The following is a 16,760-nucleotide window of genomic DNA, read 5'->3' on the forward strand; positions in this document are numbered from 1 at the left end:
AAAGTCACAGCTAACAAAAGGATAAAAGAGGGTGCATCGTTTAACACAATATGGAGTTAACAATCTGAGTAAGATGTGCACTGTCATATCCCAATCCAATCAGTGCCTCCCAGGCTCGCTTAGAACGTACACTCAATTACAGGCGTACCGGTACCCAAAAAAATAGAGCATCAAGAAAACTTAATACGACAAGTCAAAAAAATCCACGTGGTATATATATGTATATAGATAATCAGCACTAAATACGTCAAGCGGCAGATGGACTTCACCACTTACCATTCACCACCATCGCCAGCATGGGTTTGTATACAGTTACCATGGTTACTGAGAGTTTGGTGAGGGGCCTAAGCGTTATCGTCGAGGGGGGGGAAAATGAAAGGCAAAATATGCAACATCTTACTCCAAAGACTAAAGCATTTTTAACTGGTTTTTTTTTTTTTTTAAGTTTTAACAAATATAACCCTGTGGCCAGGTTGAGGGAGATCCAGTGGTAGAAAGAGTAGATTCTGAGTATCGAAATTTTAGCATTTTTTAATATTTATTCTTTTTTTTTTTTTTTCAGTGAAAAGGGGCCAGATATTGAACAGGAAATCCTGTTGGTTAATCACTCTATTATCAAAATGATACAAAGATTCCAACTGGCTTGTTAAAAAAAAAAAAAAAATGAAAGGCTCAGTGACAAAGACCTCTCATTTAAAAAAAAACAAAAGAAAACAAAAAACAATTGTACATTCAAATGCTACTGCTTTCACCATTTGGCTCAATTTGGACACCACTGTGGATCCCTCGTCAACCCTGCAGTGGAAAGAGAAAAGAAAAGAAAAAAAAAAAGGAAAAAAAGAAAAAAAAAAAAGAAACTGCTCTGTATTTTGTCTGGTTTTGCACTCTGTCTCCCCTGGCTGGGAATCTATTGCACCCATTAATGATAAAACACAGAAAATTAAAAAAAAAAAAAGTTCCGATTAACCTTTCCTTTGTCTCCCTTATTGCCATTCACCTTTTCATCAGTAATAAGAATGACAGGATAAAGTAAAATTTAAAAAAAAAAAGTAAGGCCAGTTTTCCTTTTTATATATAAATATATATATATATATAAACAGTGAGAAGGGAACAGGGTCACATACAACACACGGTGATGCATCTGGCACGACGAATGAGCGCGAAGCAGACATTTATGAAAAAGATGAAAAGGAAAATATTTTGGACATGCACCTCGATTTTACGGCCCTCTACCACGGTGCCGTGTAATTTCTCCCTCGCCCTGTCCGCATCGGCACTATTTTCGAAAGTTACGAAACCAAATCCCTGCATGCAGGAGGGAAAAGGGAAAACAACATGCAGATTATTATTCCAGTCAACGACCACTGCGGAACGTTCTCTCGCTTTAAGTTCTATTGCTTGTCCTGGCTTCAGTTCTGTAACATGCAAATTAGAGAAATTATAAGGATACGAAGGTGTGCAATAAGTAAGCGACACATGTGAACGAGATTTTTTTTGTCACCCGTGATCTGTAACCCCCTGAAGAATTCAAAGAAGGATACCAAAGATACCTCTCTACATGACACTACAGAAGAAAATAACTCTAACAGAAAGGAAATGAGATCCAAATCAATTTACAGTGTCTTCACAGAGAAGAAAATGAAATAACGGGGGGGGGGGGGGGGGGGAGGAAAAAAGGAACCGCTTTCTGGACATGCAAATTAAGAATAAAATAAAATAAAACGTGTGCACGAAATTCAACAATGAATGCCAAAATCTTCTAACATTGCCTACAGAGTCATGCCGTGTGGTTTTAAGAACATCTCTCGTTCATGCAGTTTTAGGGTTATTCAAATTTGTCAAGTTTACAGCCTTTACTTCTCAAAAATAAAAATTAGAAGCCTAAAAAAAAGGAAAGACCTTTTTTTATAATAAATCTCAAACTCTTTGATCTAATAAACAAAATAATCACATGAAATGAATTGAAATAAATATCAATGGATTAATAACAATGCAAACAGTTCAAGTAACTTTTTTTGTATGAATTACCCCCACCCCGCCTCAAAAACATTTGTCCTTCTGTATCTGTTAACTTTCCAGGCTACTTCATTAACCGAAAAGGGAAATGTGTATACATATACTGTAACGTTCTAACACATTATCTTGATATTCATTTCTCAAATCAACAGGTAGAAAATAAAGAAGCTTTTCTTCATAGAATGTTATTCACGGTAACACTCTGGACACTTCCTCTCTTACTGATAGGTAACAAATTAGACTAGACCCTTTACTTCGCCACTGGCATACTTTGTTTTAATATTTCAGCCTCGAGAAACAACCCCACTAAAAGTCACATTGTCAAAAGCCACCTTTTTTTCTTCACTGACACTGTTCCTAAGAAGAGTACAGAAAATATGACACATTATTTTTAAAACCCCTAAAAATATTTGTACATCTTGTTCAGAAATATACACCAACCTTTTGAAACCATTCCAATGTAAATTTGCCCAACTTGCTCTGGTTCTCACAGTGTAAACTGGGTGAGACAATGCAGTATGTTGGGATTCCTATTTGGAACTGCGTAAACGTCAGTAGAGGGACAGCTGGTTTTCAGCTTAACTGGGGCAGTTGATGTCCAGTCTCATTAATGAAATAGACAGTAATTATAAATAATAAGTGATCCTTAAGCAGCTGGTGCTAACGCCCAACCCCTCACTAGGTTGCTAAAGTGACTGCCAAACCTCAGGGTGTTAAGAGAGGTGTTGCCCCATGGTCTGCCTGAGTGAGAACTTTCCAACATCAATATGGGCTCATGGGTAGAAGATACCAGGTGTGGATGGTCTCAAGCTAAATTAAGTGATTATGTGACAGAACTCAATGGAAAAAAATAGAAGCAGCTTTACTTTGGAGGACTAGACTGAAGAATCTTTCATAATATTTCCCACAGTGAGGATCTGTGAGTAGGACAAGTCTGGATTATTTGATCAATATGAGACTTTATGCTCCATAACAGAAGGGCCTGCTTGGTCTCATACCCACATTAGGTGGTATGCCCACATTAGGTATCCAAATATACTGGCAAACTGATTAGTTTTGAAATGATAACCCTTCAATGGACTAAAGACACAATTTGGGGGGTTCGCTCTATTAATGGCTCTGACTCTTGGCCAGTGGGTCCCAAACTTGGTTGCACAATGAAAGAAACTGGGGAATACAGTGTATTAAGTAGATTCCTGACAGGGCTCAGAGCTACCTGATCAGAACTCCAGAGTGGAGCCCAGAAATCTGTTTGTTGAAAAAGCTACTGTGTGGTCCAGCAACTCCATTTCCATGGCCTCTGCTATCACCAGGCACCATCCAAACACAGTTTCGGTTCACTGTATGAGGTGGAATACTACGTGGCCTACTTCCAGGGAGCAGCCGATGGAGAGGCGTGACTTTTGGAGGTGGATATCTATCTGACTTGGTTATTCGGATCCGAAGTGCAGGGGTACAGCCATTATCTTATGGCAATGTCCACTTCCTCCCCTCAAAACCTAACCACCTAGCATGCACAGAACGTCATACATCTAACAGATAAGGGCAGCGAGGACACTGGCTATAGCAGGGGCAATTCTCTCCCTAGCAAGCAAAGAAAATGCACAGTCCAAGTCTTATCAATGGAGGGTTCTGTGGCCTCATTGCTATCCGCGGGTACCAGTCATTAGCATCAGAGCGCCCGGGGAAACGGAACATTCGACCCACCTGCCAAACGTCATCCCAAAGAATCACGTCATCGTGATTCTTGTCTGGCTCCAAGGCAGACGGTACTGGCTTAAAATCAGCACTACGTGCATCAGGGACACACGAAGGTGGAGATAGAAATAGGTTTAGAATCCCATGGAAAGTTCGTAAACTACCAAGCAAGTGGCTCCCTACCTTCCTAAGTTCTCCCTTTGTCTTAAAATAAGATACTAAATATATGGAGTCTTATTCTTACTCTCACTTTCTGCTAAACGTCTCTCTCTCTCTCTCTGTCTTTTTCTTTAACTTGAGGTCCTCAATACCTCTTTCCTGCTGTTGAGATGACTAGTTAAGATTCTACAAAGTCAGGTTCAGAAGTGCTTATTCCAGAGACAGTCCCCAAATACCAAAGGGACTGTCCTACCTTTTCCATTGGACACTCACACCTCCCCACAGGCAAGAAGTGATATGGCCTCCCTGGGCCAGAAGATTGCCAGAATTCTCATCTGGGGGGAGATGCCAGTGACTTGGCAGTTTTTAGGTACCCTCTCGGCCAAGTGCAGGTGCTGGGTAAGTCCAAGACCAGTGCTGAGGTTACTTCTTTTCACCTACATCAGGGTCAGGTTTTTATCTCAAGGAAGCGGCAATGTGGAGTTCTTAAAAACATTCTGGATATTTTTATCTCAGACTTAAAGAGGGGAAATGGAAGAAGCATGTTCTGGACTTGGCCTGAGAGCATGGGAAGGGGGTGCAGATCTCAAGCGCATGGGGCCCTCAGAGCGGAGGGACATGGTCTTTGCTGCAGGAGAGGCTCTGGTCCCAGGGCCACCTCAGGAGAGGGCTGGAGTGGAGAGAAGGCACAAAGCTGACTAAGAGACCTGGTAACGTGTGCACGATAACGGGGCTCCCAAGATGGGCTGCAAGGCCAGTGTGACTTGCTTATTTTAAAGACTTTGGTGAATCTGGGGCACCTGGGCATGCCAGTCGGTTAAGCATCAGACTCTTGATTTCCACTCAGGTCACGATATCACAGTTCTTGAGTTCAAGCCCCACATCAGGCTCTGTGCTGACGTCACGGGGTCTGCTTGGGATTCTGTTTCCCTCTCTCTCTAATCCCTCCCCTGCTTGCTCTCTCTCTCTCTCTCTCTCAAAAAAAATAAATAGACATAAAAAAAAGTCTTTTGTGACTCATGAATTCTGACCTTCCCATATCTCAATTATTTTTCCATTTTGGTTTTGAGGTATATGGGTAGGTGATACCTTCTTTTTGTCGTCGTCGTTGTTGTTGTTTGGGGGATACCTTCCTTTTTGTATCAATGCAAAAATAACATTTTGTACGTTAAATCAAGGCTCTGAAGCACCCAGGACTGAAGAGTGTGCTATTGTTTTCATCTTACGTGAAAACCCAATTCCTCTATTTGCTGGTGCAAAGACCTGTCTAGAAGAGGGGGCTGCTGATACCACTCTAAAGATTCATTTTTCTGGGGGACTAAGAGTTTTACAGCTCACTTCTTCCCACTCACCTTTGCACACAGAGCTCCTTCTCCCAGGAAGACCACCTGACCTACCTCCTTCCCTTCCCTGGGAAACTCCTACTCATGAGAAAGTTCACTCGCAGCTTAAATGTCCCTTCTTCCCAGAAGCCTTACCACCCCTCACAAACACAGGTCTGCCTGCTTGGCTTCTCAGTAGCCTCTTACGTGCCATACAGCACAGCCTGCAATATTGCATTTGGGTGCCCTCCCTGCCCCCCCCACCCCCGCCAACTACTCAGGAAAATCTATGAGGACAGGAAGCACTTCTGTTTCCCTTACCATGAATTCACCTGTCTTCTTGTACCTGGAAGGGAACCAGTCCTCACAGGTAGCTACGGAATCAAAGATCAGACCGTATACTTCCTACATGTATTACGCGCTAGGGGCGCCTGGGGGACTGAGTCCGTTAAGCATCCAACTCTTGGTTCTGGCTCAGGTCCTGATCTCACAGTTCATGGGTTCGAGTCCCACGTCAAGCTCCATGCCGACAGTGCACAGCCTGCTTAGGATTCTCTCTCTCCTCCTCTCTCTTCCCCTCCCCTGCCCTCTCTCTCTCTCAAAATAAATAAATAAACATTAAAAAAAGGAAGTAGCTCTATCTGGCTGTATCCCCCAAACACAATACTTTAGAGGTAAACAAAATGTTTTTAAATCTTTTAAAGGAAAAAAAAATTTAAGATCTCTGACCCCTAAATGCTATCATACTCTTATTTTCAAAGTCTGGCACGTCTTTTTAAAATGTGGTTTCCCCGTATACTTGCTACCTGTGTATACATTTATGCTCTACATTCTCAGGATAACATAGGCACTGTCTGTGTTTGTATAAGGTATATGAACATGCACACCCCCCACCCCCAAATATCCCCAACATACAGCCGTACTCACTGGGCACTGCAGGACCTGCCTCGGGGACCGTCTCCAAAGAGAATGGCCAGAAGGTGAGCTCCTAGCTCTTAAGGGCCACCCACTTCCCCTGGCTGCTTCTCCTGCACCAAATGATGAAAATGAGGTCCTCACAATGGTTCAGGTTCCTCAACTATTTAAATGGCAATGTTCCTTTAAATAGGGCCCTTTCTTGTAAAGGATGATGCCAAGTATGAAAAATGTCCTCGTGTGAGCTGCTGTCCCTATTTAGCAGGTGCCCCAAAGGACTGTCTGGATGACACTCCAGTCAGCACCTGCAAGACGGGTTGTTTCCGAGGAAGCATACCCAGCCAGAGAGGCTATTTTTGATGTCTCCTAATCAAAAGGAAAAAGCAGGTTCACAGTCAGTCTCTGGATGCAGCAAACTTAACTGGTCTTCATTGCTAAAGCCCCAGAGACAGGCTAATCACGGCAATGACGGGGGAAGTATTAAAAATAGTACCTCCACTGTACTTTCAAAATAGCAAACGATATTCTTCTAATGTCCCAAAACAGCTCTCGAAAGGAATTAAATAGCTTTTTCCAACGGGCAAACGTTACAAAACAAAATATAAATTAAATATAAATTTTAAAAAAGGCAGTCTTTAAAAGCAGTAGCATTACAGACTCAGGATTAGAAGGAAGTTGGCCAACATTCCGGGTCATCTTCTAGGATTTTGCCAGGAACTGAGTGAAAGAGATTAGGCTGTGTACATTTTTTGCTTTTCTTTTTATTTTTAAAATTTTTTTTTAACATTTACTCATTTTTGAGAGACAGAGTGTGAGTGGGGGGCAGAGAGAGAGGGAGACACAGAATCGGAAGCAGGCTCCGGGCTCTGAGCTGTCAGCACAGAGCCTGATGCGGGCTCGAATTCCCAGACTGGAGATCATAATCTGAGCCGAAGTCGGACGTCTAACCGACAGAGCCACCCAGGTGCCCCTTTTCTTTTCTTTTTTTGAAGATTTTATTTTTGAGTAATCTCTACACCCAATGTGGGGCTCAAACTCACAACCCTGAGATCAACAGTCACTGGCTCGATGGACTGAGCCAGCCGGGTGCCCCTGGGCACATTTTTTCTTCAATTCTTTTTTAATGTTTATTAATTTTTGAGAGACAGAACAGAATGTGAGCGGGCAGAGAGGCAAAGAGAGAGGGAGACAGAATCCGAAGCAGGCTCCAGGCTCTGAGCTGTCAGCACGGAGCATGATACGGGGCTCAAACCCACTGACCGCAAGATCACGACCTGGGCTGAAGTCAGACACTCAACTGACTGAGCCACTCAGGCGCCCCGAGGGCACATTTTTTCTTAATGCACTTTGCATTGCAGGTATAGAAACAGCCCCCGTAATAATTTTCATACAAGAAGCAGAAAGTTAACTCACGTTTCTCCCAGACTAGAGGTCCTACCACTGATATAAGAATGACAAAAAAAAAAAAAAAAAAAAAAAAAATCCAAAATTATGGAGGAAGAAGGTCCCTGAACAAGCAGAACCAGAGAGTATAATGAATTGATTCTTTTTTTTTTTTTTTTTCCTCATCTGGCATATTGCAACATCATTTTGGCTATGGAGAGGAGAACACTGGATTTTCTTCCCTCACGGCAATCTGCAGCATCCCATTCAGGAGGGTAAGTGTGCAGACTGCCCAGGGAACAATATATTCAAATGCTTGCTTCATGGAAGGAGGTATGCTATGCCCAAGAGAGTTGGCACTGTCCCCCTTGGAAAAAAACAGTTCTTCTCTTAACCCTCCTGGATACTGACTTGTCCCAAGTTGCCTGTATAAGGAAAGTTATAGGGCATACAGTATCTCTGTATCTGGCAAGCGATTTGTCCCAATATCTAGTTTCACAGTCTGAAGATGTAAGAAGGGAGCTTAGAATTCTGGACAGCTTGGGGACTGGCACCAGGGATTTAGAACTTTAACAACAGGCCTGGAAGGTCTCGTAAAACACAGATTGCTGGGCCCCAATTTTGAGTATCTGATTAGGGCTGGGTTGGACCCTGAGAATTTGCATTTCTAAGTAAGTTCCTAAGTCCTGCTGCTCCTGTGGGGATTGAATTTTGATGACCACTGAATGATACAGGGGATACATTGAAAGACATGGGCCTTTCCCCCCCAACCTAATGTATTTCCATGTTGAAGGGGCCTTTCCATATAACCCTCGACTTTTACTAACACTCTTACCTCTAGGAAAATCTACTTTAAAATTGGTCTCCTATAGGGGAAAAAATTCAAAGCAATGGCAAATTGCAAAATGTGGAGTGGTGAATATATTAAGGAAAACAATTACATTCAAAAGGTTGGTGTATGTGAAATTTTCTCCCCTACAACCCAGGAAAATAACTGCACTTTATTAATACAGAATAATCACATATTTACCTGCGCATGAGACTATCAACTCACTTTTTAATATAAAGAACATAATTATCACTGAAAAACAAAAATGTAGCAACAACATTATTTTTTAAGCATGGGTAATTTTCCTCTGGAAACTTGATATATATATAAATATATATATAAATAGATAAATAGATAGGTATAAAACAGCAATTTTAAATTATCCCCCCCTTATACATTTACACTAAACCCAATGTATTTCCCACCATTTTGGAAACTGGAGGAGGTCTCTAAAGGAATTCCCACTAAAGTGTATTTTCACAATGTGCTAATTAAAACAGTGCAGTTGTTTTCCATTATGCATAGCAAACGTTTAAAAATAAGCTAAACAGTCCTGAAGTAAATTAAATTGCTTACCTTTGAGCCTCGCTCATTAAAAATAATTTCAACATCTAAGATTTTACCAAATTGCTGCAAAGAAATAGAAATGTTTTATAAGCAAGAGAAATGGAATAAATCATATTATGCACATTGGTAATTGTACCCCAAGTCAGAGGGTTTTTTTCCTCTTTTATTATCAAGGATAGGCATTTTAAGTTGTTTTATCCTTAGAGAAGTGCTTGAACCAAGAGACAGTGGAACCACACACAGATTTCCATCTTGCTGGATACCCCACCATGTGAGAAGGTATAGCACTGGCCTGGGGCAAAATGTATAGTCAAGTGGCTGGTTCCATTTTCCTTTTTTTATGTGTGTGCAATAACTTTCCCAGGCACTGAGCAGCGAAGATGAAAACTGGTTGGTGTGTAAACTGATCCTCCTATGCTACTCTACTCCACTAGCTACTGGGAGAAACCTCCTGGAAGAGGTGTGGTTTTCATAATAAAATGTCCAGGTAGAATCTGATGATGAGGATTATGGCCCTTGGCCCCAGCATAAGCTAGAGGAACAGTGAGGCCATGGAACAGAAGTCAAGTCCAAAGAGATAAAAGCAAGATCCTCCAGGAGGATATCCATCATAATCAAGACACCAGCGTAGCTGTGATTAGCCCTCGGGCTGAAATGTACTTCTCTCAAAATGATTCCCCATTTTGTTAAACAAACAAATAGATTTTAGACAATTAGCACGAATAGACTCTATAAGGGGTGAAAGCAACTTGACATATTTAGGCCGGAAACATGGTTTCGGATTACAAATAGGGCAGCCAAATAACTCACGGATGCGTAGTTAAATTTAAATTTCAAATTTTTCAGGATAATTACAATCCCTGCAATATTTATTTATTTATTTATTTATTTATTTATTTATTTATTTTTTTATATTTATTTTTGGGACAGAGAGACAGAGCATGAACGGGGGAGGGGCAGAGAGAGAGGGAGACACAGAATCGGAAACAGGCTCCAGGCTCCGAGCCATCAGCCCAGAGCCCGACGCGGGGCTCGAACTCACGGACCGCGAGATCGTGACCTGGCTGAAGTCGGACGCTTAACGGACTGCGCCACCCAGGCGCCCCTCCCTGCAATATTTAAGACATACCTATACTTAATAAAATATGTTATCTACAATTCAAATTCAACTATTGTTATCTTATGTTTGTCTTTATTTGCTAAATCTCATAGTTCTAGGGAGACGTGCACGTCAAACAATTTGTGATTCATACTTTTACAAAAAGGGAACATGGACTTGGAATCAGAAGCATCTGATAGTCCAAAATCTTTTCCCCTTGACATTGGAGTCTCTTCCTTTTTCTTAGCTTGCATGAAGTACAGTGGGTATTTATTTATTTAACTTTTTTGAGTGTGCAGGTGGGAGGGGGTTGTTGTGAAAGTATGCGGCATGGCCCAGGAAAAGTATGATGGGAAATTTACCCTGATGCAGAATTAGGGCGAGTGCTCCTTTTAGTGATTAAAAAAATAAATGGAACCACACGAAGTAATATGTCCATCTTTTTTTCTTTTATTTTGAGCTTTTGTATTATTCCATTTGCTTTTGCAGCCTGGATTTTTACTGCGTCCTTTGTTGCCCTAAGAGATTCTGCATTCTGTCTTTTTCCCCAGGGTAGAAAGCATTAAGCAGCCTCCATGTTGCAGAGGACAGAGTGGCTGGGAGAGAAAGAAAAAGAACCAAAGATAAGAAGACAGAGAAGAGAAGACAGCTCCCCTGGCCACTATACACAGGATACCAGGGGGCCCTGAGAATAAGTGTGAAGAGGGTGCAACTAAGATTTGAGAACAAAATTATTTGAAACATACAGAGGCTATCCTCTGGAACATACAAATAAATCTACCTCCCCTGGAAAGGCAGAAAAAAAAAAACTATGCACACTCCAGTTGAAGAGAAAGAGCTCAAAACCTTGAAACAAAAGTAGTTTGATGAGAAAAAGGGAATCCAAAGCTATGTCATGGAAATGTGCCCATCCCCCAGGATACAGAGGCGGTCAGGGGACTGCCCGTTGAATTCGTCTTGTAGAGTGGACATGTTTCTCTTCCTCCGGGAGAAGTAGAAGGCTAGGAAGAAACAAAGAAGCAGTTGGGCTGGGAGAGGACAGGGGAGGACTACAGTGCCAGCAGGAGAGATGGAAATACCAAGAAACTCATAGGTAACTCACCCTGCAATTGATGGGCACTCTAATTTCCTTTTGGTCAAGAGAATGTTCTTCTATGGAGCATTTTCTGTGCCCTAGATTTGGGCAGAGAAAGTTGTTAAAAATAGAAGAAGAAAACTTTCAGGTTTGGGAAATGCAGGATTTGCCGTTGAAAGGGGAGCTGAGTTTCATAGTAAAAACTCCTCCCGTTTGTGAACTCCTCAGAAGCAGTGATTTTGATATAACCTCCTCAGAATATTCAGTCCACACAGATGCTATCATATTTATTTCAGGCCTAAGAGCATGAAAGCACACATATTTATGAGCAGGGAAGCTTGAAAAGGATTCCTTCCAAAACCATGAAGCAAATGTCATCTACGGAACATTCTCTAAGCAGTCAACATGAAAACACTCCCTTTAAAAGAAGATCTGGTTGAAACAGAACCAACCAATCAAGAAGTAATCCTAGCATGTGTCATTCCCTAAATGAAACAATGACACCATATGCCCTGAAATGGTCTCAAATGTTTGCCTCTTTGGCAGTTGCTACTGGGTGGGTGATTCTCAGAGCCAGCGAAGCAAGCGAAGCAAACGGGCAAGAAGAATACTGGTGTAAGCCCCATTTCGAAGACAGTTGCATACTGTATTTATAGTATCAACAGTTTAATTGGGAAGTTTGGTACTAATGATGTAAACACAGCTGGCACACGTTCAGTTTAAACAGACACGGCTCGCTCGCAGACATTAACTCGCATTTGTCTGCTCAACACCCATGGTTCGCCGCGTTCCACGACAACTCCAAATCCACGCAAGGGGTCTCAATAGCTGTATCAAGAACAAAATCCAAAAGCTTACAGGCATGCACTGGAGCAGGTACGTACCAGGCATTTTCAGATAGTCTCAGATCAAATAATACTTCCCTGAAAAACTGTGAACGATGTTCAACGGTTACAGCATAAAACATGAAAGTAAAGGTTAGTTCAAAGAGTGTACATGGAGGCTAAGAAAAGGCACCGTCTCAGTTTTCTTTGGGTTGGCTTCATGTCTGGAATGCAGAAGTTAGGAGGCACCAGGCCAGGTCCAAAAAAAATAAAAAAATAAAAAAATAAAGGCTTCATTGCTTCTAACAGCACGGTGCGTGGAACTTTGCCAGTAACACTAAAGGGGCAGGCATCTCTGTTTTATTACAAAGAAGTGATCATGAAAGCTTCTTTTGCATGTTCTGAAAGTCATGTGGTCTGTTTCTGGGTGACAATTATGAGTGATTTCACTAGATCATGCATCATGCCTAGAGGGTTTGTATTTTGATAACAGAAGCAACGCTGTGCTGTAAACAAGGGTATTGTGCACATTTGAATCATATACTCCATGAGTAGTTATTTCTGAAAACAGTCCTGTGATACAATGTGTCCTGTCAGTGGTCTGGGTATATCATAACCACCTCTCTCACTCACCTAGGTACATGTACACTTCTAAAGGTAAGGTAAAGAATCATTCTGCTCAAGAGCAAGCCATTACAATCAATTTGGAGGAAATTCACACATTTCTTTCATGGGATCATCAAGATTTCAAACATAAAAAAAAGGCACTCTCACGAGTGCTTCCTGAAATAAGGACAGAGCTCAAGACTGAAGTAGCCAGGCCAGAAGCAATATTTCTTACAGTGAAACACCCAGAACCAATGCCCCTGATCTGTTCCTTTCGGCCCCAACTGGTGTTTTAAAAAGACTCTGGCTCCACTGTGGCCATAACTTCTTGACCAAAGACTGTTCTATGAAAGAAAGAAAAGAAAGGAAAGGAAAGGAAAGGAAAGGAAAGGAAAAGTAAAGAAAAAAGAAAAGCAGGAAAGAAAGAAAGAAAGAAAGAAAGAAAGAAAGAAAGAATGAAGGCAAGCAAGCAAGCCTGAACTTAGAAGATTTAATGCCAAACACTAGAATAAATTCATCCAAAGGAGGAGGAAATAAAGAATATCAAGTACCGAGTACATGGTGGGAAAAAGGTAACCAGAATCGTAATGAACAGGCCCTGAAGCCACAAATTAAAAACAAAATGTGAGGCTCTTGCAGCGACCATCAGGCCTGCAGAAGTTGCAAACTTCACGGCTGAATTACTAATGGTCGCAAAAGTTGTTTATGAACACGGCCAGGTTTTAGGCAGTTTGAGAAGAGAACTTCCTCTTTTGTCTTGTTTTGGTTTCAGTTTCAAATCCCCATGGCCGCATTTAACAAAAGAGACAAAGGAGAAAAGCCCAAAAATCTTGGAGAGGGTTTTTCTCTGCAATCACCGCCATTCTAGCTCCTGTTAAAGTGAAGGGACAAAGGGAGAATAGAGCAATAAAAGGCAAAAAGAGATCTCATGTCCAGCTGACTTGGAAAAGACCTGAGGGGAATCAAAATGTGGTATCTTACAGTAACTATGGCCGCAAAGAAACCACACTTAATTCTCTCAAGTGGAATGTGGGGAGCCAATCAGAATGTGTACAGATGCCTTTCAGTGTGACTCAAGCCACCAAGCTTGTCGTATAACCAGAATGGGCTTGCCACCACCAATGCTTGGCTGGGAACAACAGATTTTTAGCTTTGAAGTTCCATTCTTCAGAACAGAGGTTGTAAACCAAAGAGGCCTCAGCATTATTACAAAGAATCCAGGAATCCGTATGTGCCTGAACATTTTTATAGCTGAAACTCCTAAAAAAAAAAAATCTTGCGTACTTTTCAAATGAGCACAGATGCTGTTTGTGATGAGCAATATTAATTTCAATATTACTGAAGGCATGCTGCATTTTCTTAATTGATACTAAGCGTATCTATCATCTTGTCAAGTCAACGACGTCTTGTCAGTTGCTTAAAATGTTTCATTTTTACAAACACTGGCTCTGAAACCAGTAGATTGTGATCCTAGTTTGACAACCCGCAGTGTGTTCGGTCTTTGGCAGGACTCAGCCCTGCACCGCTTGCCCTGGCCCCGTGAAGACACAGAGGCTCAGATATCCGTGCAAGCAGGATGCCTTCTTCGGGAGTTCCAGCTGTGGATTTTTCCAATACGTCTCTGACTTGGCTGTGTGGTGACTTTTAAGATAACAGAGAAGACCAGGGAGGGAAGTGCACCCGCAGGGGGGCCGCTGCAGTGAGTGACACTCTGAAAGACCACCAGGATGGTCATTAAGAGGGCCAGATTCAAAGCCAGCATCCCACTGACACCTGACGAGGGAAGATGGACCACAGAGCAAGACTTTCTAACCTGACGTGGCAAAAGGAATCTAATTCCTCTGGCTGCCATCATTCAAACCTGGTCTCACTGCTTTACACACACTTAACCTCCACTTTCACTTTGAATGCTCTGCACTTTTCAAAGTCATCTTTGACCTGAGAGTGCCCGAGGGTATCTCTACTCGGCAAGAGTTAGAGGGCTCAACTCAAGGTTATTACCAAACGAGGAAGATAAAAGTGCAGAAGCTGACCTTTTCCTCTGAAATGTCAGGAATCAAGTCTGGGTATCTGAATATGAGGACGCTTGCTCTGTCTTTGTGTCAGATGCATACTTGATAAACATCACGCATGTTAAAGAAATAAAAGGTGCAAGCAAGCTAACCCCACAGTCGCAGAGTGATGAGCCAGCGCTCCCCTTTACGTGAGGGGGGGAGGTGAGGTCTACTCTGCCTGGGGTTAGGCATTAAAGTTTGGCTTCTTCTTATTCCTTCTGTAACGTTTGCATCCATCCACGGACTCTTAGAAGAAGAAACTCCAAGCAGCCAACCTTTCCTCTAAGTCAAATGCTAAGGGTGTGGTTCTGTTCATGGAATCCACAGATACCTCCCATCAATACTGGGATGGATGTCATGAACAAACAGGCTGAGTACGTTTGCAAAAACAATAACAACAACAACGACAACAACAAACGAAGGATATCTAAGCCATGTCAGAATTTTATCCTTTGGTGGAACTGAGCCCAAAGACACGGCTAACTCATTCCTTCTCAAGGTGAACACTGCACCATTTCGTCCAGGAAAAGAATCAGAGTCATGGCGTCCTACAAGGAAGCAACCCTATCATTTATTTTCTCTAGGTTGGTCGTGGCTTCTGCCCTCCTCTGCATTTCCATCATGGTGCCTTGGAAAGGCACCTCTGTGGGGCTAACGTCGCAGTAAAAACCTATGAATCCTCACCACCAACTCCAGGAGAATGTATATGGCAGGATGCAAGTCAGATTTAGATGTCTTTAGCTTTTTTTTTTTTTTTTTTTTGGTTTTGCTTTTTAATGAAGTTTTAGGCAGAACTAATTATTCTCTAAAGCTGCATCTGAAATCCAAATGCACAGTGCCTGGGAAAGAGTGAGGTATATGCAGGAAAATGTCGTGATAACTTGGCAACTACAATAGAAGAACCAAAAAGACACAAAATGTTTATTTCAGCCGTGATGTAGGGTCCCGGGCCACTTGATTTGGGACCATCAGTGAGATTCTTTCAATGCTATTTTATCTGGGAGCTCATTTTCCTTCTGACTTTCCCGTTCCTAATTAGAAGAGCAGCATTTGGCCAAGTGGGAACACGGTGAACACATACAAAATGGATACTGAAATCGTGAAGAGATTCTGGCCAAAATACAGCTACAGACTAGGATCCAAAATGCCTTTCTTTTCCCCTATGTCCACATCTCACCTTCAGAACTTACATGAAGAGAGGGCTCTGGGGACCCCAGAGCAGGCACTGCAGAGGAGAAACGCACTACTTACGCCAAACATTTGTCGGAGGTCCGGATCTCGGAACCGGAAGGGGATGTTGGAGACATGCAGCCGTTTGGGCTGGGACTTGTTTTCTGAGTTTTCAGAAGGTTGTGTCTGGGGCTGGCCATCCGTCGGTGCTGCGTCATCTGTCTGCTAAAAGGACAAGAGTAAAGAGGCTCTGAGTGGACCTACGTGCTGTTTCCAAACTGCTTTTGCTTCCCCTAAATGGTCGGAAAATGCTGGAACAGAGGAACAAGGACAAGGAAAGAAGTGCTGGGTCATTCATTCATTCAACATTTCTGAATACCCCCTGAGAGCATAACGTGGATCTGGGATTCAGTAGCAAGAAAAGCGGACAAAACTCCCTGCCCTCGTGGAGCGCAATTCTTATGGTGGGGGTGGGGGGCAGGAAAGGCAATGAGCTCATTAACAACGAAATATGCAGCTGGTAGAAAGAGAGCGCCAGGAAGAAAAATAAAGCAAGGGGATGGGTGGTTGGTGTGGAGGTATTGGGGGAGTTTTAATAATTAGGCAGAGAAAACCTCATCACTGAAGCTAGGAGAGGGTGTATCCCTTAATCAAAGGTGTCCAAAATCTTAAAACATCGCCTACCTAATTGTTGAGAGTGTGAAGATAAAATATTAGCAAATGTAATAAAACATTTGAAAAGGTTGTTTGGTGCTCTGCAGTCTAAGTAAGCATCTGATTGACTTAATTTATTATTAAGGCTTGAACTTCTCGTTTTTTGATTGTGCAGTTCTATCGTGTCCGTTACAGCTGACCCCGTGTGGCTAGTTAAATCTGAATGAATTAAGATTAAATAAAATGTAAAATGCAGCTTTTCCTTGACACTAGCCACATTTCAAGTACTCGATAGCCACCTGGGGCTAGTGGTTTCCATGTCAGACGGTGCAGGTTTAAAGCATCTCCAGCACAGCAAGACATTCTGTGGACCATGTTGGTGTAGATAA

At 42.2% G+C, this 16,760-nt stretch overlaps 1 protein-coding gene across 39 annotated transcripts in view; it reads right to left on the reverse strand.

The window, feature by feature from the left end:
- The window catches only part of RBFOX1 (RNA binding fox-1 homolog 1), a 2,063,692-nt gene that overhangs the window by 117,777 nt on the left and 1,929,155 nt on the right, over positions 1–16,760 (reverse strand). For 32 of the 39 annotated variants that reach the window (XM_060648402.3, XM_060648390.3, XM_060648391.3 and 29 more), the window contains 3 exons: positions 15,799–15,942; positions 8,899–8,952; positions 1,213–1,305 (listed from right to left, as the gene is read on the reverse strand). In XM_060648402.3, coding sequence (XP_060504385.1) covers positions 1,213–1,305; positions 8,899–8,952; positions 15,799–15,942 — 291 coding nt within the window. The remainder of the gene's footprint in view (positions 1–1,212; positions 1,306–8,898; positions 8,953–15,798; positions 15,943–16,760) is intronic. The other 7 variants (XM_060648405.3, XM_060648403.3, XM_060648424.3 and 4 more) reach the window with 1 other exon arrangement.

Source organism: Panthera onca, chromosome E3 (assembly GCF_046562875.1).
Source record: "Panthera onca isolate mPanOnc1 chromosome E3, mPanOnc1 haplotype 2, whole genome shotgun sequence".
Taxonomy (NCBI): domain Eukaryota; kingdom Metazoa; phylum Chordata; class Mammalia; order Carnivora; family Felidae; genus Panthera; species Panthera onca.